This window comes from Mustela erminea, chromosome 7 (assembly GCF_009829155.1).
Source record: "Mustela erminea isolate mMusErm1 chromosome 7, mMusErm1.Pri, whole genome shotgun sequence".
NCBI lineage: Eukaryota > Metazoa > Chordata > Mammalia > Carnivora > Mustelidae > Mustela > Mustela erminea.
Genome location: NC_045620.1, coordinates 82,086,996 through 82,114,096, shown reverse-complemented (window position 1 = coordinate 82,114,096; position 27,101 = coordinate 82,086,996). Strand labels below are relative to the sequence as shown.

At 35.6% G+C, this 27,101-nt stretch overlaps 1 protein-coding gene across 13 annotated transcripts in view; it reads right to left on the bottom strand.

Annotated features, from left to right (window-relative positions):
- Window positions 1–27,101, bottom strand: part of EHBP1 (EH domain binding protein 1) — a 367,874-nt gene that overhangs the window by 90,043 nt on the left and 250,730 nt on the right. For all 13 annotated transcript variants that reach the window (XM_032353634.1, XM_032353639.1, XM_032353635.1 and 10 more), the window contains 3 exons: window positions 11,393–11,571; window positions 10,741–10,789; window positions 5,819–6,721 (listed from right to left, as the gene is read on the bottom strand). In XM_032353634.1, the coding sequence (XP_032209525.1) occupies window positions 5,819–6,721; window positions 10,741–10,789; window positions 11,393–11,571 (1,131 nt within the window). The remainder of the gene's footprint in view (window positions 1–5,818; window positions 6,722–10,740; window positions 10,790–11,392; window positions 11,572–27,101) is intronic.

Genomic DNA, 27,101 nt, shown 5'->3' with positions numbered 1-27,101 from the left:
AGAGCACAAGCAGGGGCAATGACAGAGGAAGAGGGAGAAGCAGGCTCCCTGCTGAGCAAGGAGCCTGATGCACAGCTCCATTCCAGGATCCTGAGATCATGACCTGGGCCAAAAGCAGTCACTTAACCAACTGAGCCATCCAGGTACCTCTATTATTATTATTTTTAAAGATTTTTTTATTTGAGAGAGAGAGAGGCCTTGTATGTGTGCACACTCCTGGTGCTCAAGCTGGGGAGGAGCAGAAGGAGGGAATCCCCAGGCAGACTTCCTGCTGAGTACAGAGCCCATCCCACAACCCATGAGATCATAACCTGAGCCAAAACTAAGAGTCCAACACCCAGCCCACTGAGCCACCCAGGTGCCCCAACTGCAGCATTATTTACAATAGCCAAGGTACAGAAACAACCTAAGTGCCTACTGATGTATAAGTGGATACACACACGCACATACACACACACCCTACACTCTGTGGCACATTAATCAGCCATAAAAAAAAATGAAATCTTGCGATTTGTGGCATGTGCTGATCTTGAAGGCGTTATGCTAAGTCAAATAAGACAAAGATGAATTGGTATTCATCTTTATCTTATTTCCATATATTTACCATATGATTTTACTTGTATGCAAAATCTAAAAAAAAAAAAAAAAAGCAGAACCCCCTAAAACCCAAAAACCTAGCTTACAGATACAGAGACCAACTGGTAGTTGCCAGAGGCTGGGAGTAGGATGTGCATAAAATGGGTGAAGGGAGTCGAGAGGTATGCAATTCCAGTTATAAAATAAATAACTTATGGAGATATCATGTATGGCACGGCAACTATAGTTAGTAGCACTGCATTGCATATATGAAAGTTGCTAAGGCAGTAGATCTTAAATGTTCTGGTCACAAAAAAAATTTTATAACTATGTACAGTGATGGATGTTAACTAGGCTTACTGTGATGGTCATTTTACAATGTATACAAACATCAAATAATTGTTATATACCTGAAACTAATATAATATGTCAATTATACCTCAATAAAAAAGAATTATTTGAAAATAAAAAACAAAATAAAGATAATTAGCAATCTTGGTACCCAGCAATAATCACTGTAGAATCATGTTTTTTAAACTTAACATTCTATTGTGAGAATATTCTCATGTAAGTATTTTAAAAATATTTTTAAACATAATAAATATTTTATACTTTTACCCAGCATTCTATTCATAAAGATGCATCATACTTTAACTTGCCTTATATTATTAGGTATTTATGTTGTTTATAATTTTTCACTATCATTAATGATGTTTTAACATCTTTGTTACAGGGGTGCCTGAGTGGCTCAAGTCAGTTAAGTGTCTGACTCTTGATTTGGGCGCAGGTCATGATCTCAGGTCATGAGATCAAGCCCCACACTGGGCTTTGCATAGGCATGCAGCCTGCTTAAGATTCTCTCCCTCACCCTCTGCCATTCCCACCCTCCTCCCAACCTCCCGCTCTCTCTCTCAAAAAAAAAAAAAAAAAAAACTTTATACATAAATTCTTGTATACAATTCTGATTATCCTAGGGAAAATAGTTCCTGGAGGTAGAATCTAATGAGATGAACATTTTTAAGGGACTTGATGTACATTGCTAAATTTCCCTTCAGTAAATTTGACTATTTTACATCTGGGCTGATTATCTTTAGTGCTATTATGTTGAAGAGATAGTATGAATATATAGCTTAGGAGCACAGACTCTGGAGTCAGAAAACACTGGTTTTGAATTCAAACTTTAACACTTATTAAGTCACCTTAGGCAACTCTGTAAAGCCCAGTCTTCCCATATATTAAATAGAATTTAACCACTTACCTCATGGGTTATAAAGTTTAAGAGAGATATGTGTAAGATATATAAAGGTCATCATATGTATTAGCCACTCAAATGAGCAACATTATGACTTTCAATGCTATACAGCCATATTAAATCATCAAATTTCCTCTAATTTAATGTCATTAGTTACTAGACATATTATTTTATGAATGACTGAGAAAGAACAAACACTGTCGAACTCTAACATACTATCTATTATAAGTAGGATCTTGATTTCAGAGAAGTTAAAATGTAAAAAGATGCATATCTTTGCACTGATGAAACGGGTGTGTAAAAGAAAAACAGATTTTTTTATTATTCAAATTTAGATGCTAAAATTGTCCAATTTTAAAAACCTATGAAATATTGTAGTCACATTACAATTTTTTGTATCAGGCAGTACTTCTGACAAAAAAATAAAAAATAACAAACTTTTAACTTTACCCTAAACAAAATACTGACCATTAAATCAAGGGACAATAAACAAACATATATGAAGTTGTAAATAGATACTGCCTCTATTTTTTTTTTTTTTAAGATTTTATTTACTTATTTGACAGTGAAAAACACAGTGAGAGAGGGAACACAAGCCAGGGGTTGGGGGAGAGTGAGAAGCAGGCTTCCTGCCAAGCAGGGAGCCTGATGCAAGGCTTGATCCCAAGACCCTGAGATCATGACCTGAGCCGAAGGCAGAGGCTTAACCCACAGAGCCACCCAGGCACCCCTAAGATGTGAGAGAGTTTTAGAGCTAAAAAGACTCTTAGAGATTATTTCATTTAACATATGTGGAAAATCAGATTTAAAATATTTAAATGGCTAATTAACATGTCACACTGGTAATTATTAGCAGAGTCAAGATGAGAATCCAGATGTACTGATTCCCAGTCTGGAGTATTTTTAATTTTTAAACATTAATCAATTTCTAGATTTAGCTAAATACATTTACCTTACAAATCTGGGTTATAAGAAAGATCTGTCTTGGGTAATACTTAGAAATTAGGCTCACCAAATTCTACAGTTGTTAATCGCTAGATGTTTCTTTCTTTTTCTCTTTCTTTTCTTCCTTTCTCTTTCTTTCTTTCCCTCTTTCTTTCTTTCTTTTTTAAAGATTTTATTTACTCATTTGAGGGAGAGACAGAGAGAGAGAGCACAAGCTGGAAGGAAGGGTCAGAGAGAGAGGGAGAAGCGGGCTCCCCACTGAGCAGGGAGCCCGACAGGAGGCTTCATCCCAGGATGGATCCCAGAAATGATCCCAGAAGATGCTTAACCAACTGAGCCACCCAGGAGCCCCGCTAGATATTTCTCAATTATTTGCTATGTATGCTGTATCTGATCACTTGAAAGCTTTTTTGTACTAAAAGTTATGTACTTAGAACCTTTGACTTGAGATTTTTGACTAGAAGAACAGTGGCTTGCTTTGTTAGCTATTCTATTTCCTTGATTCAAAGATGTATATGTTTTCTTAACACCTCTGAAAACTTAAAATTGATGGCATCTTATAATCTGTGCCAGCCAGGTGGTAGTCAAGATAGCCATCAATGCCTACCTATGCATGTGTTTGTTATTTCAGGTGACAAGACTTCAATCCCTTGATGTTTCAGTCAACAACCACTTGAGTAGTATTTAAAAATGGAATATAACTCCAGGTTATTATCTGAAAATCTTATTTTGGGATCTTCTGATAAGGTCAAGAAAGTGCTATTATCAATGAGTATTACTGAAAAGAAAACCCCAGAGACAACTGTAAAGAAATCTGGTGTAATTCAGAGGTCTCAAATTTTTTGATCTCAGAATCCCTACATGTGCTTAAAAATTATTGAGGATCTTAAAAAGCTTTTGTTTATGTGGGTTATATCTATTTATACCTATCATTTTGGAAATTAAAACTGAGAAGTATTGGAAATATTTATTCATTCCTTTAGAAATAAGTATAATGAGGTGCCTGGGTGGCTCAGTTGGTTAATCCTCTGCCCTCTCAGGATTATGATCTCGGGGTCCTGGGATTGAGACCGTGTCTGGCTCAGGCCTCAGCAGGGAGTCTGCTTTTCCCTCTGTCTCCATGCACCCCCCCCCCAATTGCTCTCTCTCTCTCTCAAATAAATAAAATTCTTAAAAAAAAAAAAAAAAGAACTATAATAAACCCATTAGATGTTAACATTCTAACAAAAAATAATACTTAATGGGGCGCCTGGGTGGCTCAGTGGGTTAAAGCCTCTGCCTTCGGCTCAGGTCATGATCCCAGGGTACTGAAATCGAGCCCTGAGTCGGGCTCCCTGCTCTGCAGGAAGCCTGCTTCCTCCCCTCTCTCTCTCTCTCTGCCTGCTTCTCTGCCTACTTGTGATTTCTCTCTCTCTGTCAAATGAATAAAAATAATAATAATAATAATACTTTAAAAAAAACAAAAATAAGTGAGAATGGCATTATTTTATATTTTTTGGAAATCTCTTTTATGTCTGGCTCAATAGCAGGCAGCTGGATTCTCATATCTACATTTTTTAAAAAGACTATTTATTTATTTGAGAGAGAGAGAGAGAAACAGAGCCCAAGGTGGGGGCAGGGGAGGGTCAGGGTCAGAGGGAGAAGTAGACTCCCTGCTGAGGAGGAAGCTTGATGTGGGGCTCGGTCCTAGGACCCCAGGATCACGACCTGAGCCAAAGGCAGATGCCCAACCAACTGAGCCACCCAGGCTCCCCTCATATCTACTTTTATTTTTATTTTTATTTTTTTTATTATTTTATTTTTTAAAGATTTTTATTTATTTATTTAACAGACAGAGATCACAAGTAGGCAGAGAAGCAGGCAGAGAGAGGAGGAAGCAGGCTCCCAGCTGAGCAGAGAGCCCGATGCGGGCCTCGATCCCAGGACCCTGGGATCATGACCTGAGCCGAAGGCAGAGGCTTTAACCCACTGAGCCACCCAGGCGCCCCATATCTACTTTTATATTCAATCTTTTGAGATATCACAAATCGTGTGGCCTCCAGAAAACACCACTGTATAGCTGTGAGAGAATGAAAGTGAAAAAGGTAAATAATGTTCTATTATTACTATGAAAGTAGTTTCAACTTTGGGGGCCTCTGAAAGAGGTTAGGAGAGCCTCAGAGGTCTCCAGATCATACTTTGGGAATCACTGCTATAACATCATGCTTCTGATGGCACAGAGCACAACACTGTGTGGAAAACCAGGAAAAATTCCAAATCAAAAAGAAGAGTTGGATTTCAAATTCTAATTCTAAATCAGTTATCTCTTAACCAATTTACTTTACTTAAACTTTTTTATGTTTACATAAGAGTGTTACATGATTAAAAAATCTATGCTTGAATAAGTCTAAAAGAATTCATTCAATAGGTATAAAATAAAAATTGTATGTGATAAGAAAACCATTTATCATAGTTTACTGGCAATGTTTTTCTTTCTTTTGGTACATAAAATAATGGTATGTCTTATAATTGATGGTGCCAGAGATTCAATTAAATATAGCAAATATTATAAGGTCAAATTTGTCTCATATTCCCCTTATGGGGAGGAATCTGGATGTTACTGGAATTTTTAACCACAAGTAACAATGGAACTGAAAACACCAATTACAATGCAATTAAAATGTTTGAAGAAAATACTTTAAATGGGAAATATTTAATTTAGCATTACACATTTTCAGAATGATACTCCTAGTAAATGGAATAGTGAAATATCTTTGACTTATTCTCACAGTGAAATGTTCTGTTTTTATAGGTAAATAAAATTTTGATTTGAAAAGCTGACACTACTCTTTAATCTTCAAATTTGTATTTATTTGTAGTCTTAAAATAGTATATCATAAACTTTAAATGAAGTGCAGGTATAGTGTAGATTTTTCTATAATGGTTAATTACACTTCACCTTTAATCATCTGTAGCATTTGAAAGTGCTCTATGAACACAAAAAACCCAAAAATATTCAGAATAACTATTTACGAAATATAGTACTCATCATTCTAACTCACTTACCTGGACTGTTTTTGTGGAATGATCTGCATGATTTAAAGTGGTTCTATCAGTATCTGGATCAGACTCTGTCTGCCTCAGGGAAGTACGTTTTTTCTTTGTAAGGTCTGCATCTCTATTGTATGAGTATCCAAGTTTGGAAGTAGGAGATAAACTTGGTTTTTTGATCGGTGATTCAGGATCTGTTCTGTACTCTAAGGGTCTAGAATTCTCTAATTTTTCTTTTTCCAAGTTATTACTGATGTCTAGAGTCTGAAGCTTTTGTTCCTCTGTCTCCTCACAAATAAAGGGTGGAGACACATCCTTCTTCTTATCACTGACATATAAGTCACTTAATTCTAAAGTCTCAGCTTTCAGTGGTCTCTTCTTGCCTAACAGAACTTGTGCATGGGTCGAATCTATACTGTAACATATTCCAGGGTCATCGGATCCTGAAGTCCTTCCAGAGCTCTGCTGGGACTTTTGGGGTTCTGTGTCACTTTTAGTCCTGCGACAGTAAGGGGAGGCTGTGCTTGGACTAAGATGATCATCAGGAGTCTGATGTTCACTTTCTGACTCTCCAACCCCACTATCATTTACAAATACAGAGTCGTCTTGTGATAAGAAGTCCACCGCTCCGCTGGTAGGTTGCTGCAGTTCAGGTTCCCGTTTCAGATCACTAAGCTCAGCATAAAATTTTTCCTGATCAACAGAACTGTTTGTATCTGTTTCATAGTTTCCAACTTTATATGTGCTTTTACTGCTGTTCTCCTCTATCTGGACAACATTCAGTTCTTGGCCACTGAAATGTGCCCTGATTTGATAGAGGTAAGTCATAACAGTCAGTTTGTCAGGAATTGCTAATAAAACCATATCAGAAGGTTCCAACAACCGGGAAATTCCTATGCTGGCAAATCCATCATATGCCTTCAAAGAAAGGAAAAACAAAGATATATTGAATAGTTCAAACAATCCATGCACTTTAAAAACAGCAGAAGAATAGATATTAGTTAAACATATTGTGGGGAATGTTACTGAATCATTATGCTGCATACCTAGAACTAATATAATGTTATGTGTTAATTATACTTCAATAAAAAAAGTTAAAAAATAAAGTTTAGTTCTCATTTAAAAAAAAGCAAAATTTTAATGGATTTTGTTGTTGTTGTTGGAGGGCATACTCTGTTACTGATATAACTGATACAAAAACAGAACAAAATTCCATGTCAGAAATTTGTAAAAGTAGGGTAGGTACAAGAAAAAGTTTCTTAATTGATAACAACTGAAATGCTCTTTTCTAATAAAGAAAATAAGCAAAATTTGAATAAAAACAAAAAAACTTAGAATCAATTTTTATAAGGAACTAAGGTATAAAGAAATAATAATCTGGAGTTTTATCATTCCTATCAACATCGCTTTAACATGTTCATATAACTGCAGTGATTTGTGAAGAAAAAGGATAGCTACATATCCCCAAAGACCTAATCCTAGATTACCTAGTATAAAATACAAATTATTTAAGCCTAGAAATGTAGACACATTTTCTAAATGCCCAATTAAGACTGATTTTCATAATGATAAGAGTGACTGCATTTTCACTTCATCCATTTTGGAAAGAATGAAATGTTTTGAGTAGTACGACTTAGTTGAGAATGTGAGGCTGCATTGTATTATTTTTGTTAGCCTTTAAATGACGGTGGCACATCAGGTTTTTCTAGTTTTGAAGAATCAAAGCTGTTTCTCAATTTACAATTAATTATTACTATCCTGAACTAACCCTTTAAAACAGCACTGTGTTGCTAGGAAGCATTAAAAATACGGTTAAAGGTTCAGATATACCCTCTAAAAATATACAGACCTTCTAGTTGTATTCTCACTTTGGAATATAAAATGTCTGCCTTTGTAACAACCTAGATATAGGATCATAACTCAAAGTTTTTCTTAAAAGAAAGGCTAGGGAATTATGTAACAATTTAGAAGGAATTACTCTTTTGCACTTACATGTTAAAGTGCATTTTTACCTTTGAATTTAATCCTTGTCTCATATTCTTCCTGTAGTTTAGTAAATGTTGTAGAAGAAGTAAGAAAGAAAATGAAAAATAAATTGCAATATTAAAACCTCTTCAATTTTCACAGCACTATGTTTCATAATATAGGTACCTCAAAATATTTACTCAAGAGAATGGCTCAGTGGTGTGCATGTTTAGGCCTGTTTGTTATTTTACATGTTTTAGGAAAATTAAAGTCATTTTCCTCCTCATGTGTCTTGACAACTTGATTGACAGACATCAATTGCAGACCATCAAGAAAAGCACCACAGGCAGTATTCTAAACATTTCCCAATTATCTAAAACACTGACATACTGGTTAAGATCATATGTCACAGGTAAATACCTTTTTTATTTAGCACTTTTTACAGACCTAGGAAAATGATTAGCTTCCTTGTGGGGAATCTCCTGCTAATGTTTTGCTTCATGTAGCAATTCATTTTATGCACACTACCTGCTCTTAAAAAAAATTTTTTTTTAAAAACAAACCGGGTTTCTTGTAAGCGAGGTCAAGATTTTATGAAGGGATTTTCCCATAGGTTAACCTCTTTTCCTGTGGTAAATCACCTGTCTTTTTAGCTGTTTGTGTGTGGAGAAAAAGAAGAGGTCTTTCAAAGAAAATTGTCTTATTCATTCCTAGATGTTATTTAATTGGTAAGGAGGAGTCACTGCCAGTTATGTTATGCATCTGCATGGAACTTAAGACACAGGCATTGTTTCTCTCGCTGCTTTAAGTCCAATCAAGGGCAGATGGGGTTATCGGGAAGAACTGTATGAAGCCGGAAATAAACCTGCAGGTAGCAACTGATACTCAATGTAGATATCAGGTAGGAAGTTGCAAAGTGATGAAAAGGAAAGATTGTATAACAATTATTTATTCAACTGTTCAATGAATAGGATCATCTAAATTAAAACCCTTTTAAAAAGCCATAAGTATCTGCCTTGGAAGATCTGAGAAAAAATTTAATAGGATATTCTTCTCCACATAGCAATACGTAAACCCAAGACACGCTTATCGTTATTACTGAAAAAATAATGTGAAGAAGTGTGACCTAAGCTTTAAGGCAAATCTCCTGACTCTTAAAAATACACAGCTGGGTACAATCAACAACGTTTCCTTTTCAAAATTTCAAACAGTAATTTAAAAAGCTTCACTTTATAAAAATAATAATGGTTTATTTTATAACACTTTTGTCTGCATTTAAATTAGCTTAGTATTTTATTCAAATGCAATGCAGGCATATAACTACCATATCTGAAGATATAATTTAATTGATGAAAAAACAGGCATTTCACTTTGACAGATACAAGCTCTCCAAAATTATCCAAAAAATAATTCATGAGAATGACTTACTCTTAGCATGCCCACCATAGATGTGATTTCTATAAAGAAAAATATCCTGATGTTTTAAGATTACCTTTGTTGATGGTATATTTCAGTAAAAAAACTGACAGTTTTAAAATGTATTTCTCTAGGCCAGCATCATGCATTTGTAAAGAAAAAGGGTTTTCTAATGACAATGCAAATTTTTGGGTTCAGAGAGCAATAAAAGTAAAAAATTTGTTGACTTAAATTCTCATCTGCTAACTGAACTTCTATCAAGGTTCCCTTTATAGATTTTTTAAACACTGGTGGTTTTAATTATCTAATTTAAAGTAGAATGAAAACATTATCTAGACCAGAGGTTATTGAACACTTTGTTCCCTGAACCCTTTTGGTAATGAACCCCTTCTCAGAACAATCCTTTATGTTTTTAAAACACACAGGATTACAGAAGAAACCAATTATATGAAAAATAAAACTATAAAAAATATTAGTAAAATTGAATTTGAGAAACAGCAAGACATGTGCTTTTTATGACTATATTAACAACTGTAATTCTGAAGAAGTGATTAGCTTAAAAGATAGGTGAAGATATTACAACCACAATGTGATATCAAAATATCTAAAATTCTCAAGGTGATAAAGTCTCAGGAATGGCTAACTTTATAGTGGTAAGTTGCCTAAATTCATAATTGAAGAAATACTAAATTTCATTTAAAGAATTAAGAAAATAAAACCCATTTTCCCCCCTATTCAGGTTCAAGAACCACCTGGATTCTATCCATATCTCCCAGATTCAGAACTCCTATTCCAAAACAACATATTTCATGAACTTTTCAGTTGAAGAATTCAATGTAACATAAAACACATTGAGTACCTACTATATGCTGAGTTAGTGCTTCTCTCCTTTCTCATGTCACAGTGCACATACATGACTATAATATTGTACTGTACACTGGGGTAAATAGCAAGTTAGCCTGTGGCCACAGTCAGCTGGCCCAAGGGCTTCTGGCAACTCAGCCCCACGCAGCTACCCAGAAGTCTGAAAGGATCAATATTCCTAACTGGAAAGCTCTGACCTCAATATGCTAATTAATTTTGTGGAAAAACTGTACAGTCTATCAGAAAGTGAAAAAAAAAAAAAAGAAAAGAAAAAAAGAACCCAATGTTCATATCCTTTTGCTTCTAGGAACATATGCATTCTTTCTTGCATACCCATTATGCTCCTGCGCTCATCCCTTCCCAACAGATTTTTCTAAACTCATAATCATTTATGGTGTAACAGCTTTGGGTGCACTTTTTAAAAGCTAAATCTTGACTAAAAGCAATATACTGTAATAAATATTTAACAGTTAATGAAGTCCACACACATATTAAAATCTGATGCCAGTCTGGCACTTGTGATCTTTAAAGGTTATGACAACTTAGAGTAAACCATGCATCCTATTTGAACTGCAGGAAGCAGACAACCTTCTGTGACAACCTCAGAAAACCACCTCAGTTTCCCCAAATTAACAAAAGCCACATAGGAGTTGAATTTGAAACTATGTATTTTTTCCCTTGGCAATTCTTACCTTTTTGTTGTTCTCTTTAATATCTTGAGGATTCAGAGACTTGTAGTCACTGAGGGAGAAAATGGCACAGTAGGTACATACAGTATTTGATAAAAACAGCTATTTTTAAAACAAACTGAATCTAAAAATTTGACATTCTATAATACCAAAGAGTAACTAGCAATTTCATAGCAATTCAATCAACAAAACTAATAGTGTGGAAAATTAAGGAAATAAATAAATAAATAAATAAAAACAGTGATTACATGTTTCATTGCCTGAAGCATTCCATCTAAAAGAGAAGTTAAGGCAGGGCACCAGAGACCAGTCTTGACAACCAAATTTACCATGAGGTAATCCCTTGTCAATGTACAAAGAGCTAACGGCTTATTTGTCTCATCTCATTTTAACAGCCACACAATTTTCATAATAATTTGAAGTCAGTTCTTTGTATGAGATTAAGAGGGAATTTTTTTTTTTTTTTTTTTTTTTTAGAGAGAAAGACTGGTTTTAGGCGTTCAGAAGGGAGAACTTTTCTTTCCTCAAAAACAAAGGTATGGGTAATAAACATAAAAAGTCAACTATTTCAAGACACATGTTAAGAAATTATGTTTTTAAAAAAAAACTATTATTTACAAAATATTTCTAGGGAATGGAAAATGTTTCTACTTACATTAAATCTGGTCTAAAGTGGTGTAATATTGCACAAAAAGATAAACCATTTCTCCACGATGTAGTAAAATTGGTGATTTTCACTCCCCGATAGTTTTTTGTAACTTCTTTGCACCATACAAGCAATGACTGACTAGCATTTGGCTTTCGCCCCAAAACAGGACTTGGGATAGGACTCGGCTAGAAAAAAGAAAAAGAAAAAAACACTAAAATAATTTAATGGAAGATGAAAATTAACATTAATTGACCTAACGAGATCATTTAAACTCTTTGATGTCAGTTTAGGTCCTTCAAAACTGTCAATTCAAGACAACTGTAACCTCCAAGAAGGAGACATGAATCTTAAGTTATTATCTTCAGTTTTAGCCTATGGCATTTGCCTGACAAGGATGTAGATATGCAAGATTTTAAACTCATACATAAGAACAAGCCAAGAGCTATACTGATGGGGAAACATTATATTAAAGTATTTAAATACTTAAATCTGAGTATCTGTGTAACTCTTATACCCTAAGAAATTTTCCTCAAATATAATCATGTACAAATATAGTTCCTTTCTGACTAGATTAAAAATAATATATTTTGAAGTCTAACTGCAGCACAAATTGTTAGAGTGTGCTAGTGTGTGTTAGATCAAAATCCTAGTTTTTAAAAAATGCAGTGATCATGCATTTTAGATGGCACAATGATAATCATACTCAGACATTTCTTATCTAAATTTAATGATGGCAAAACACATCTAGAGTTATTAGCACCAGTCAGGTATTGGTGGCAATACCAAACGACAGTATGTAATTTGGATTTGCTCAAAATATCTTTCAATTATCACTGAGAGCTACTTTTGTAGGTCAGATAAGGGCATGGGTGTGTTAAATCTAACCATATTCTTTGGTTTCCCCCTTGTTCATATACTTAAAACAGTGATGACAAAACAAATAAACAAACAAACAAACAAAAACCCAAATTAATAAGACTTTTATCTTAAACTTTCATTATTCTTAAAAACACATCACATTCTTTTACTGAATAACAATCACATTTTGTGATGGTAACTTAAGAGGGTAGCACAACTGAAAACCATTAAGAAAACTAAAACTGCTAATATGTTTCTGGATTTTAAATTTTGCTATCAGTTAAAAGTACTGACTATAACCATAAAATAGAGGTGAAAGGGGAATGATTATTTGACTCTAATATCACTTAAGTTTAACAAGCAAACCATTCTTGCCACACAGCTTACTTAAGAAAGATCAATGATGCCCCCACTTGACAAAAACATGTTAGTGCCAAACAATTAAAAACATCAACTCCATGTAATTGTGATTATGCACTCACCGTTCCTGTGAAAAAACTCTAAGAAACACCAAGGATGTAATTTCTTATTTTTTAATCAATCATCAGATTAACAAGCTATTATATAAACAAACATGAATCTTGCAAAGTGCTGTTCTTTAAGTAATCACCTATACAAAGTAAATGCTGAAAAAGTCACAGGCCATTAAATTCAATAAATTTGGATCACTTCTACTTAATATGAAGTAGGTAAAAATGGAATTCCCAATGTAATGAGCTGTTTACTTTATAATAAGTAGATATTTTAACCATATCAATTTGACATGTATAGAAAGGAAATATTAAATATCTTTTCAACTAATGGTGAGTTTCCACTATGATTTTCAAATTGTTCTGGCCACTTAACCTGGAAGTGGAATGGAGAATGGTCTATGGATGAGGCAGGGGATCAAAGAACTGGACACAAACATATTTTTTTTCCTTAGACTTCCTATTATTTAAAGGATAGTCTTTAATAAAATGTTTTTCTTTATCAAACTATATTACTAAGGTACTGATTCATTCCAAGTATGAATAATAAGTACATGAGACAGATAATCTGCAACTACCATTATACTGATTCATTCCAGTTATCAGTAGCATATAGACAGGTAATGTACAGAAGTCATTACCACCATTTAGAGTGGCTTTCTGTACTTAAGAAATAAGGAAAATATGCCACGTCATTATGATTAAGAAAGCCTAGAAGAACTAAACTAAACTTTGGATTTACCCCAACATAAAACCCTTGACTTAAAAAGATCTTACAGGGATGCTTATTGCTTTGCCAAAGCAAAAGAAGTCCTGTGTAAATGAAGAAACTTGATAAAAATACAAGCCCTATAAATGGTCATGTTGGTTGCAGAGAAAGAAGACTGAAGTAGAACCATCATACAATAAATCATCCACTTCAGGACAGCTCGTCTTTCATCTAGTATTTTGCAGAGGGTCATAAAGAAAGAAGCAGTTAAATAATTTCAGAGCCTTTAGGATATTAATGAATGTAATCGCTTGTTTCTTGCTATAGCTGGCTCCTGGTGTGGCAGGTTACTGTACTTCTCTATGTCTCCGTTTCTTCATCATTAAAATGGGGATTGCAATGGCACCTATCTCATGGTGTCACTGCAGTAACAGGACAGTCTCCCCATCCTTCCACCCATTATTGCTCATTACCACTCTCCCTTGATCACACTGAACTATAGTAACCTTTTTGCTGTGCTGTTCTTTAGATACCCAAGACATGGTCCCACCTTAGCGCCTTTGTACAGATTGTTCCATTTGCCCGCTCTCCTGTCAGATATCTGCATGGTTAGCTCCAACGCAACCATCTTCATTATGCCTATTCTAACTATCCTATTTAATAATGCAACTCATCTCCATCATTCAACCTCAGTGACACACTCCTCACTACCTTACCTTGCTCTTTTCTTTCCACAGTACTTACCATCTTCTTATCGTCTATATAGTTTTTTGGTTATTACAAAAATATGCTTATTGGTCATGCTTACTGCTTATTACTTTGTCCATTCTCACCAAATAAAAGGGCTATGAAGATATGGATCTTAGTTTATTAACTTATCCCAAGTGTCCATAGATCCTGGCACATAGCAGGCACTCAATTAATACTGTTAAATAAATACTTGGCACAATGTACAGCACATAGAAACAACTCAGTAAATGGTAATGGCATTTATTATTACTACAACCAATACACCACCAGCATTTGAATTCCCATCTTTGAGGGTCTTTTGGAAACTTCAAAGGCCATGAATTTCTTCAAGATTAGTTAAAAATACTGTTGCAAACAAAGTTTTAATTAGAAGACAGTCCTGACACTTTATGTGCAAAATGGGGCCCTTGGAATTATTGGCAATGTATGTTTCTATGGGTTTGATGAAAAAAGCAGCTCTGAATGACTGTAATTTAGTGCTTTCCAAAGAAAGGAAGATACCAAAATCTGACCATTAATGGTAGAACCAAACTTTCAGATATTGGAACGACTCTTTAAAAGTCCTTTCTTGCGGCGCCTGGGTGGCTCAGTGAGTTAAAGCCTCTGCCTTTGGCTCAGGTCATGATCCCAGGGTCCTGGGATTGAGCCCCATATATTGGGGCTCTCTGCTCAGTGGGGAGCCTGCCTTCCCACTCTGACTGCCTCTCTGCCTACTTGTGTTCTATGGCTGTCAAATAAATAAATAAATAAAATCTTAAAAAAAAAAAAAGGTTCTTTCTTCTATTTTTGCAGTGACTGGTTATATGAGAAGGTATTTTTATTTACCACACTGGGAAAATAAACCACAGATATTACAGTTATCTTTTTGATGCACCAAGAGAGGAAATTTCTAATGACCATTTCTAATTATAATTATGGGCAGATTAATCAGAATCTGATTTTGATTAACTTATCTGCTTAACTAGGTAATCCTTCCAGTTCTTTCTCCATCAAGCTACTCTACGGATGAAATCGTACCAATCTTAACTTAACCAAGAACTACAATTCAATGTCAACCAAAGCCAGTTTGAAGTGCTGACAGGAAAGATGAAATAGGACTTGAAACTACTGTTTCACTTAATAGTTCTATTATCTAGTATAGATAATTATAACGTATTGTTTCTTTTAACATGGCATTTTACACATTAAAGGTAGTAAGGCCACCTAGTTATTCTTGCTGTCAATGGCAATAGGATTGGTTTTAGAAAACCTAGTCAATAACTTGTTAGAAAATTTCCTAAATTTTAACAGCTGCAAGAAATCTCAATTCCATTTTTTTCTGTTCTACCCCTCTCACTTTAGTTGCTTTCTCTTTGCTCTTTCCCCTTCTTCCACTGAAAGAAGCACATATATATTCCTTTAGGTACTGCTCTAAATAGTTTTCTCTTTCCACACTTTGAGCTGATTCACTCCCAGGATTTCAACTATCACTTCCATGCAGATGATTCCCAAATATACATTTATAGTTCAAACTATCTCAAGTTGACATTTCCAGCTGGCCGTCCTTCCTGCCATATAAAATTCAAACTCAATATGTTCAAAACCATAATTATAATCTTTCCTTACAACCTGCTTCATTTTCACTATGTTTACAAATGATACTACTATTGTCCCAATTGTCTAGACTTTAAATCTCAGACTCAGCTTTGACCTCTTCCTTCCCCTACTATCCTTTATTAATTAATCCATGGGAAATTTTTATCCTATTGTTGTAATCTATCTTCTTTTGCATAGCTATTGCAAAATCTTCCTTCTTCCAAATTCTCCCTTATCTGATTCACTGCCATACCAACAATCTTAAAAGCACAGGAGGTCAAAGCCTCTCATGACTTTAAACATATAAAATGATGTCAAAATACTTCTGAGCAAAGAATCCCAAATCTTTTTTTAATATATCTGCTCTCCAGGAATGATTCACCATTCTCTAGAATTATTATGCTTTCCTCCCTAGCCCCAGCTCCCCCACTTCCTGTCTGATTGTACAGACTGTCACCTCACTTGGAGTATCTTCTGTCCCTACAATTACATTCTACTTTCAAGATTATGTACAGCTGTCATCTTGTACATGAACTCTCTTTCCGACTCCATTTAGTAGGAATTTTCTATATTTCTTTGACTCTCATATAGAATTTTTACTATGTGTTATTTCTTCTATCCACAAAAAGACTTATTAATTTTTCATTAATCTATGTTCTGAGCATTTACTACGTCCCACAAACAATGGTAAAAACCTTACATGGGTTAGCTCATTAAATCCTCATAACTCCTTTGAGGTAAGTGCTATTACTTCCAATTTTAATTGAGGAAATTGAAGTTACACAGCTAGAAAGTGAAGGAGTGAGAATCTATATACCAAGGTGTTCCCACTCCAGAGCCTGTGCTCTTCAGCAACGTGCATTTCACATTTCAAGATAATATAGTTTTAGGACCTCAACAGAAACTATAAATATATATCTTGAGAAGTTGCCTTAGTCAACTTCTTAGATGACTGACTGCCCTGTGTATATTAAATTGATTTCAAAAAGGCAATTAATGCAAACACTTTAAACTCTAGGAGTATTTAGTTAATAAAACCCTATCCATTCTTTGGATTTTAGATTTTTGGTTGGAACTAGAACTAGAACTAAGTAAGTCCAGAGCAGTGAAATGTACACTAGCATTGCTAGAATTATAGGACATTTTGGTCTCCCTACAGCTGATTCTGGGAGCCTTCCCCCAATTACTACACATTTTTTAAAATTTATTTATTTGAGAGAGATAGAGAGAAAGTGAGAGAGAGCAAGTGAGGGAGTGTGCAAGTAGGGAGAGGGGCAGCAGAGAGCATCTACAAGCAGACTCCCAGCTGAGACAGGATCCAAAGCAGGCCTTTGATCTCACAATCCAAGAGATTATGAACTGAGAGTTAGATGCTCAACTGACTAAACCATCCAGGCACTCCCAATTATTATAAATTTCTGAAAACAACTGAGGAATCTGTGAATAAATCTTAATATTTGGTGAGCCCAAAACAATAGCAGTGGTAAAAATAAGAACACTTGTATTGTACTATTTATTCTTTTTCAAAGTATTTTCATTTAAATAATTTCATTTTATTTACATAGTAAAATTGAGTTAAGTTTTGTTATTTTACTACTTAGACAATTAGATAGATTATGCTATAGTTAATAATAGGAGGAACTGGGCGCCTGGGTGGCTCAGTGGGTTAAGCCGCTGCCTTTGGCTCGGGTCATGATCTCAGGGTCCTGGGATCGAGTCCCGCATCGGGCTCTCTGCTCAGCAGGGAGCCTGCTTCCTTCTCTCTCTCTCTGCCTGCCTCTCAGTGTACTTGTAATTTCTCTCTGTCAAATAAATAAATAAAATCTTTAAAAAAAATAATAGGAGGAACTTCTGCAGGTAATTTATTAGAATGAATATGAAAATTTAAGGAAACTGCTGGATAAAAAAAAAAACAGTGTACAAAAACCAAATGCATTCCTATACACCAAAAAAGCAGTTAGAAATTTAAATTTTTAAGACTATTCATGGTGGCAAATAAAACAAGTACTAAGGAATAAATCTATAAATAATGCACATGAGTGTTATTAAATAACTATCAAACTTTACTGTGAGAAAATAAAGAAGTCTTAAAGAGAGGATGAAATATACCATATCCATGGATTATAAGACACAGCTGTAAAGATAATGATTATTTCTAGAGAGAAAGGGTTAAGTAAAAGACCTAAGTCCTTCATGAGGAAATGACCTCGAGTTTACCTTCTAGCAATGTTCCCACAGAAATATATTGGATTAGATCAATGTGAAAGGTCAAGTTTGTTACCAGGCAACATTATTTATTGTAAAAATGACCCTCGCTTGGTGGACTTGGAAACTTGTCAATAAACTATAAATGGCTGTAGCTTCCCTGTGCGATTCTTGTACTCAAATGTGTCCCTTGAGAGATCTAACAGTGATATGTATAGGCTATTACAAGAATGTATATCTTATAAATCATAGCGGTTCATGCTTCCCATCTTACAACTGGACAGTTCATGGGGAGATGAATTAGAGAAATGCAGATCTGATGCTATAATGCTAATGTATTTCCTGTCCTTCTATAAAGCTAAGTAACCTAGTGCCAAATTATTTTATATATACACACACATAGGGCTTATATTCAGAATGAAAATTTGCTCTATCACATTAGTATTCAAAGAACTGCACAAGGCACTACTATACAATTCTCCCCAGAAAGGTTAAAATAAAAACTTTCAATTAAAATGAAATTAAAATTTTAATGAAATTAAAAATACCAAGTGTTGACAAGGATGTGGAGCAAAGGGAGCTTATACAGAGCTGATGGGGAAATTCTGGCATCATCTATTATGGTAAATCTGAAGATGTGCATATGCTATGACCCAGCAATCCTGGGTTTATAACCTACAGAAATTCATGCTTACACAAGATAGAACACATGTTCAAAAAAGTTTTGACAGCAACACTGTTTACAACTTCCCAGATCTGAAAACAATCCAAATGTTCATCAACAATAGAATAGATCTTAAAATTGTGGTCTATTCTGACAGTGAAATACTTCACACACACATAGAGACAGAGAAAGACAGAAAGACAGAGAGAGGGAGAGAGGAAGTGAGGGAGGGGGGAAGAGCAATTGAGAGAAATACAAAACACACTTAATCCTAAAGCATACTACTGAACAAAACAGGCTCAAAATCATATATACATACCATATGATTCCATTTATATAAAATGAAAAACCAAGCAAACCTAAACTACATTGTTAAAGGATTTGTACTTAAAACTTCTGGAGAGACTTTAAAGATCTAATTCTTTTGTCGCTTACACAGATGTTCACTTAAAATAATTTTCTTAAGCTGTGTACTATGTTTTATGTATCTTCTGTATATGTTTCACATTCATTTCTGTTTTATAGCAAAAAATTTTAAGAAGAGTATTGGAACTGCTGGCATTAAAATGATGAAATAAAGATGGTGTTGTCCCCATTCAATCTGAAAATCAGCTAAAGGTAACAAGGATAACAAAAAACAGAAGTAAACCTTTTTCAGCCTGAAGTAGGAGACATAATGTAACCCTAACGTGCAATATATAGGGATGTTTAAACAATAAATCAATAACCAAGTTCCCAAATTACCAGAAGGATCACCTATAAATAAAATAAAGAAGACAGAACTCATACAGTAGAAAAAACTTTAAAAGCAGAAAGCATAATTATAAAATAGGATATCAGAACCAAGATCAAATATATCTAATACTTATGTAGAATAGAGAAGGTAGAAATAGGTCCACATACAATAGCAGTAGAGAAAAGGATGAACTTAAGGACTTGTGTGAAAAGACTGTTGGTAATAATACCAAGTGTCACTCTTATATGTGTAACCAAGTATGACAACATTTGGAAGATCTGCAGCATGACTTGAGGAAACAATATTTTCCAATGAGCAATGCATGATGTTACAAAACCATGCATCAACAAAATATCCATTTCAAAATGCAAGATAAACCAAGTTATGATTTCAGATTCCACATGGCAAATAAAAAAAATTATCATTTGTGAATTTTGGTGTAGTATCAAAGAAGACAATTCACAGTTATTTTAAAAATCCATTAAAATTCTTTTTACTGTTCCAATTATAAAATATGTGAGTGAGGTTGGATTTCCTTCTTATACTTCAACCAAACAGCATATTTACAACAGATTAAATACCAAAACTATCTTCTACTAAGCCAGGGATTAGAGTATGGCAAAAAATTCATTCTTTTTACTAAATTGTTTTTGCTTTGGTAAATATAGTCATTTTTCATAAAAATTTTTTTTCATAAAAAATACATGTAATGGTTTACTATTATTTTATTTTTTATTATTTATTTATAGATTTTATTTATTTACTTGACAGAGAGATAGAGAGCACAAGTAGGCAGAGAGGCAGGCAGAGGGGAGAGGGAGAAGCAGGCTCTCCACGGAGAACGGAGACCCATGCGGGGCTCGATTCCAGGACCCTGGGATCATGACCTGAGCCAAAAGCAGAGACTTAACTGACTGAGCCACCAAGGCGCCCCAGTTTATTATTATTTTAAATGAATTAATTTATTTTTAAGTTTTCCCAATTTTTAGTTTCTAATATTATAAATATCAATAGGTATAACTAACATAAAAACTCTTTGGGTCCTGAATAACTTATTTTTTAAAAGATTTATTTGAAAGAGAGAGTGAGTGAGACTGAGAGGGAGAGGGAGGTAGAGGGAGAGAGAGAGAGTACAAGTGCACAAGCTAAGGGAGGGGCAGAGGGGGAAGGAGACTCCTTGCTGAGCAGGGAGCCTGATGTGGGGCTCAATCTCAGGACCCCTGCATCACGACCTGAGCCAAAGACAGACACTTAACTCACTGAGACACTCAGGTGCCCCTTTATTTTTTACTTTTTAGAAAGACAGAGAATGAGTGTGAGTGGGGGCAGGGAGGGTCAAAGGGAGACTCTTAAGCAGGCTCCATGCCCAGCACGGAGCCAATATGGGGCTGAATCTCATGACCCTGAGATCACAACCTGAGTCAAAAATCAAGAGTTGGTTGTTAAACTGATGCAACTATCCAGGCACCCCCCAAACATTTTTATTATGGTAAAATACACAGAATTCAGTATTTACCATCCTAACCATTTTTAAATGCACAGTTCTGTGGTATTGACTATATTCCTACTGTTGTGCAACCATCACCACTATCCATCTCTAGAACAATTTTCACCTTGCAGAACTGAAACTCTATACCTGTTGAACAATAATTCTCCACTTCCCCTCTCCCACAGCCCCTGGCAACAATTCTACTTTCTGCGTCTACAATTCTGACTACTCTAGGTATCTTATATAAGTGGAATCAGACATTTTTATCATTTTGTGACTGGCTTATTTCACTTAGCACAATATCCTCAAGATCACCCATGATGTATAAGTCAGAATCTCCCTCCTTTTTATTTTATTTTTTAGAAGATTTTATTTATTTATTTGACAGAGAGAAAGATCACAAGTAGGCAGAGAGGCAGGCAGAGAGAGAGGGGGAAGCAGTCTGAGCAGAGAGCCGGATGCAGGGCTCAATCCCAGGACCCTGAGATCATGACCTGAGCTGAAGGCAGAGGCTTGACCCACTGAGCCACCCAGGCGCCCCTCTCCTTCCTTTTTAAAACTAAGCAATATTCCATTGTATGTATATACCACATTTAATCCATTTATCTGTTGATGAACACATGGGTTGCTTCCACATTTTAGCTATTGTGAATAATGCCGCTATAAATGTGAGTGTACAAATATCTCTTTAAGATTCTGTTTTCAAGTCTTTCGAGTATACATCTAGAAGAAAAATCGCTGGATTATATAGTAATTCTATTTTAAACTTTTTGAGGAATATCTATAGTGTTTTCCATAATGGTTGCACGATTTACAGTCCTACCAACAGTGCACAGGCATCTCAAATTCTCCACACCTTCACCAACACTTGTCATTTTCTTTTTCTTCCTTTCCTTTCTTTCTCCTTCAATAGTAGCCATCTTAATGAACGTGAAGTGGTATCTTACTGTTGTTCTGATTAGCATTTCTCTAATGATTAGTGATTTTGAGAATCTTTTCATGTGCTTATTGGTCATTCATATATTTTCTTAGGTGAAATATGTATTCAAGCCTTTGTTCATTTACTGTATGTTGTTGAGTTTTAGGAGTTCTCTATATATTCTGAGTATGAGCCCCTGATCAGATATATGATTTGGAAATATCTTCTAGTATTATGTAGGTTGCCTTTTCATTCTGTTGATTGTGTCCTTTCATGCATATAAGTTTTAGTTTTCATGAAGTCCAATTTGTCTATTTTTATTTTGTTACTTGTTCCTTTGATTTCCAGGAATTTACTCTCAAATCCAAACTCGTGAAGCTTCTACCCTATATTCTCTTCTAAGAGTTTTATAGTTTTAGCTCATACATTCATGTCTTTGATCCATTTGGAATTAATTTTGTATAGGATGATAGGTAAGGATCTAATTTCATTATTTTGCAAGGAGATATTCAGTTTTTGCAGAACCATTTGTTGAAAAGACAACACTGTCTCCACTGAAAGCACTTGGCACCCTTGTTGAAAATCATTTGACCAAATATGCTAGGGTTTAGATCTGGGTTCTCTCTTCTATCCCATTGTCCTGTATGTCTGTCTTTATGTCAGCTCTGCATTGTTTTGATTACTGTAGCTTTGTAGTTAAGTTTTGAAATCAGGAAGTGTGAGCCCTCCAAAATTATTATTTTTCAAGATTGTTTGGCTATGTGGGGTTTCCTGAGATTCCATATGAATTTTAGAGTGGATTTTTCTATTTCTGCAAAAAACTTTTTAGGATTTTGATGGGGATTGCATTAAATCTGTAGATTTTGGGTAGTACTGACTAACAATATTAAGTCTTCCAGTTCATAAACATGTCTTTCCATTTATTCATATCTTCTTTAATTTTTTAAAGAAGATCTTACTTATTTATTTATTTGACACAGAAAGAGTGAGTGCAAGTGAGAGCACAAGTAGGCACTGCAGCAGGCAGAGGGAGAGGGAGAAGCAGGCTCCCCACAGAGCAGGAAGCCTGATGCAGGGCTCCATCCCAGGACTCTGGAATCATGACCTGAGCAGAAGGTAGATAGATGCTTAACTGACTGAGCCGCCAGGCACCCCATTGTGTTTTTTTTTAATTTATTTCATCATTGTTTCCTACTTTTCAGTGTATAAGTCTTTCACTTTCTTAGTTAATTCCTAGGTATTTTATTCTTTTTGATACTACTGGAAATGGAACTGTTTTCTTAATTTCCTTTTCATATTGGTCATCATTAGTGATAAAAGTGCAACTTATTTTTGTGTTCGCTCTGTAACCTTTGCTGAGCTCATTTATTCTAGCAATATTTTTTGTGTGGAATCTTTGAGGTTTTCAATCATCTATGCAGAGGGATAATTTTACTGCTTCCAGTCCCATTTGGAGCCTTTTGTTTCTTTTTCTTTCTTAACTGCTCTAATGAGTACTTCCAGTATTACACTGAACAGAAGTGGAGAGAGTAGGCATCCTTGCTTTGTTCCTGGTTTTAGAGCTAAAGCTTTCAATCTTTCACCACTGAGAAGGATATCAACTGTGAGCTTTTCATATATGGCTTTTATTATCTTGAGGTAGCTCCCATGTATTCCTAGTTTGTTGAGTGTTTTATCATGAAAGGTTGATGAATGTTATTATATAGTTCTTCTGCATTTATTAAGGTAATTATGCAATATCTACCCTTCATTACATTCCACACAAAAAATATTGCTAGTTGAACCCATATCCTCTGTAGCTTTTTCCTGATTGACTTCATTCACTTAATAATATGCATTAAAGTTCCTCCATGTCTTTTCATGTCTTGATAGCTCATTTCTTTCTAGTGATGAATCTAGACCGTTTATCTAGATGTACCACAGTTTATTTACCCATTTACCTACTAAAGGACATTTGGGTTGCTCCAAGTTTTAGCAATTATGAAGAAAGCTGCTACAATCATCGATATGCAGGTTTTTGTGTGGGTATAAGTTTTCTACTTCTTTGGGTAAATACCAAGGAGCACAACTGCTGGATCATATGTTAAGAGTGTATACATTTTTAAGAAATGCCAAACTGTCTTCCAACGTAGCTGTATACTATCGTGGATTCCCACCAGCAATCAAGTGCCCCACAACCTCATCAGCACTGGTGGTTGTCCGTGGCCCTGATTTTAGCCATTCTAATAGGTGTTCAGTGGTATCTCTGTGTTTTAATTTGCATTTTCCTGATAACATGTGAGGTGGATCATCTTTTCATATGCTTATTTGTAATCTTAAATCTTCTTTGGGGGCACCTGTGTGGCTCATTTTCTTGAGCATCTGCCTTCAGCTCAAGTCATGATCTTAAAGAGTCCTGGATTAAACCCTCTGTCAAGCTCCCTGCTCAGTGGGGAGTCTGCTTCTCCCTCTCCTTTTTGCCGCTCCTCCCGGCTCATGCTTTCACTCTCTCTCAAATAAATAAAATCTTAAAAATAAATCAGTCAGGGGCACCTAGGTGGCTCAGTGGGTTAAGCCTCTGCCTTCAGCTCAGGTCATGGTCTCAGGGTCCTGGGATCAAGCCCTGCATAGGTCTTTCTACTCAGCAGGGAGTCTGCTTCCCCTCTCTCTCTCTGCCTGCTTCTCTGCCTGCTTGTGATCTATCTCTGTCAAATAAATAAATATAATCTTAAAAAAAAATCAATTAACCAGGGATGCCTGGGTGGCTCAGTTGGTTAAGCAGCTGCCTTCAGCTCAGGTCATGATCCCTGGGTCCTGGGATCGAGTCCCACATCGGGCTCCTTGCTCGGCAGGGAGCCTGCTTCTCCCTCTGCCTCTGCCTGCCTCTTTGTGTGCCTGTGCTCGCTCACTCTCTCTCCTCTGTCTCTGACAAATAAATAAATAAAATCTTTAAAAAAGGGGTGCCTGGGTGGCTCAGTGGGTTAAAGCCTCTGCCTTCGGCTCGGGTCATGATCCCAAGGTCCTGGGATCAAGCCCCGCATTGGGCTCTCTGATCAGCAGGGAGCCTGCTTCCCTTCCTTTCTCTCTGCCTGCCTCTCTGCCTACTTGTGATCTCTTTCTCTCTCTGTCCAATAAATGAATAAAATCTTTAAAATAAAATTAAAAAAAAATCTTAAAAAAAAAAAATCAATCAACCAATCATTCAATCTTCTTTGCAAGGTGTAAGGTCATTGGCCCATTTTTTTTTATTTTTTTATTTTTTTTTAAAGATTTTATTTATTTATTTGACAGAGAGAAATCACAAGTAGTCGGAGAGGCAGGCAGAGAGAGAGAGAGGGAAGCAGGCTCCCTGCTGAGCAGAGAGCCCGATGCGGGACTCGATCCCAGGACCCTGAGATCATGACCTGAGCCGAAGGCAGCGGCTTAACCCACTGAGCCACCCAGGCGCCCATTGGCCCATTTTTAAATAAGATTATTTGTTTTCTTATTATGGAGTTTTAATAGTTCTTTTTATCTTTTGGATAACAATTTTTATTTTTGTTTTTCAAAAATAATTTAAAAATTTTATTTATTTGACAGACAGAGATCCCAAGTAAGCAGAGAGGCTGGCAGAGAGAGAGGAGGAAGCAGGCTCCCTGCTGAGCGGAGAGCCCGATGTGGGGCTTGACCTAAGCCGAAGGCACAGACTTTAACCCACTGAGCCACCCAGGTGACCCTGGATAACAATTTTTAATCAGATGTTTTGCAAATATTTTCTTCATTTGTGGCTTGTCTTCCCATTCTCTCCATATTATTTTTTACAGAGCAGAGGTTTTTAATTTTAATGAAATCCAGATTATCCATTATTTATTTCATGGATCATGCTTTTGGTATGTATCTTAAGGTGTCACCATACCCAAGGACACCTAGGTTTTCTTCTATGTTATCTTCTAGGAGTTTCACAGTTTTGCAATTTATATTTAGGTCTATGATCCATTCTGAATTAATTTTTGTGATGGGTATAAGGTCTATGTCTGTACTCATATTTTACAGGTGGATGCCTACTTGCCCTAGCATCATTTGTTATATTGTTTTTCTATTCTCTCTTTCATTTATCTTTGCTTTTATTTTTATCATTTCCTTCCTTCTCCTAGCTTTGGGTTTAATTTGTTCTTCTTCTAGTTACTTAAGTTGTAAAGTTAAGTTGTTGAACTGAGATCTTTCTTTTTAAATTTTTAGTGATATATTTAACCCAATATATTAAAAATATTGCCATTCCAATATGTAATTACTGCATTGTCATTATTATTATTATTATTAGACACTTTTCTATTGTTGGTTCGGACTAAGTCTTAAAAATTCAGTATGCAGGGGCCACCTGGGTGGCACAGTCAGTTAAGAATCCAATTCTTGATCTCAGCTCATATTGCAATCTCAGGGTCATGAGTTCAAGCTCCATGTCAGGTCCTAAGCTGGGCAAGGAGCCTATTGGTTGCAGGGCGGGGTGGGGAAGCCTGTTATGCAAAATTCAGTATGCATTTGCTACTTATAATACATCTCAATTCAGACAGGTGCTGAATGGTTATGTGTATCTGATGGCTACTGTCTGATGGGAAAGTACAGTTATAGACTGCTTTTGTTCTTTTATTTTTTAATAAATAAAAATTTTATATATTTAAGGTTTATGTGATTTGATATGCATACATATTGTGAAATAATTACCATAGCCAAGACTCTTCAGTTGTTTCCATATTTTGGCTATTGTAAATAATGCATCAGTGAACAATGAAGTGTGGATATCTCTTTGAGATACTGATTACATTTCCTTTGGATACATACCCAGAAGTGGGACTGTTGAATCATATGATAGTTCTATTTTTAATTTTTTGAGGAACCACTACACTTTTTCCATAATGGCTGTGTCAATTTAAATTCCCACCAATAGTATACCAGGATTCCCTTTTCTCCACAGCCTTGCCAACACTTACCATTTTTTTGTCTTTGTGATAATAGCCATCCTAACAAGTGTTAAATTATATCTTACTGTGGTTTTGATTTGTATTTCCTGATGATTAGTGGCATTGAGCAACTTTTCATATTCTTGGTGGCCATTTGTATGACTTTGGAAAAATGTCTATTCGGGTCTTCTATTTTTTTTTTTTTTAAAGATTTTATTTATTTATTTGACAGAGAGAAATTGCAAGTAGATGGAGAGGCAGGCAGAGAGAGACAGAGGGAAGCAGGCTCCCCGCTGAGCAGAGAGCCCGATGCGGGACTCGATCCCAGCACCCTGAGATCATGACTTGAGCCGAAGGCAGCGGCTTAACCCACTGAGCCACCCAGGCGCCCCGGGTCTTCTATTTTTTAATTGGGTTATTTATA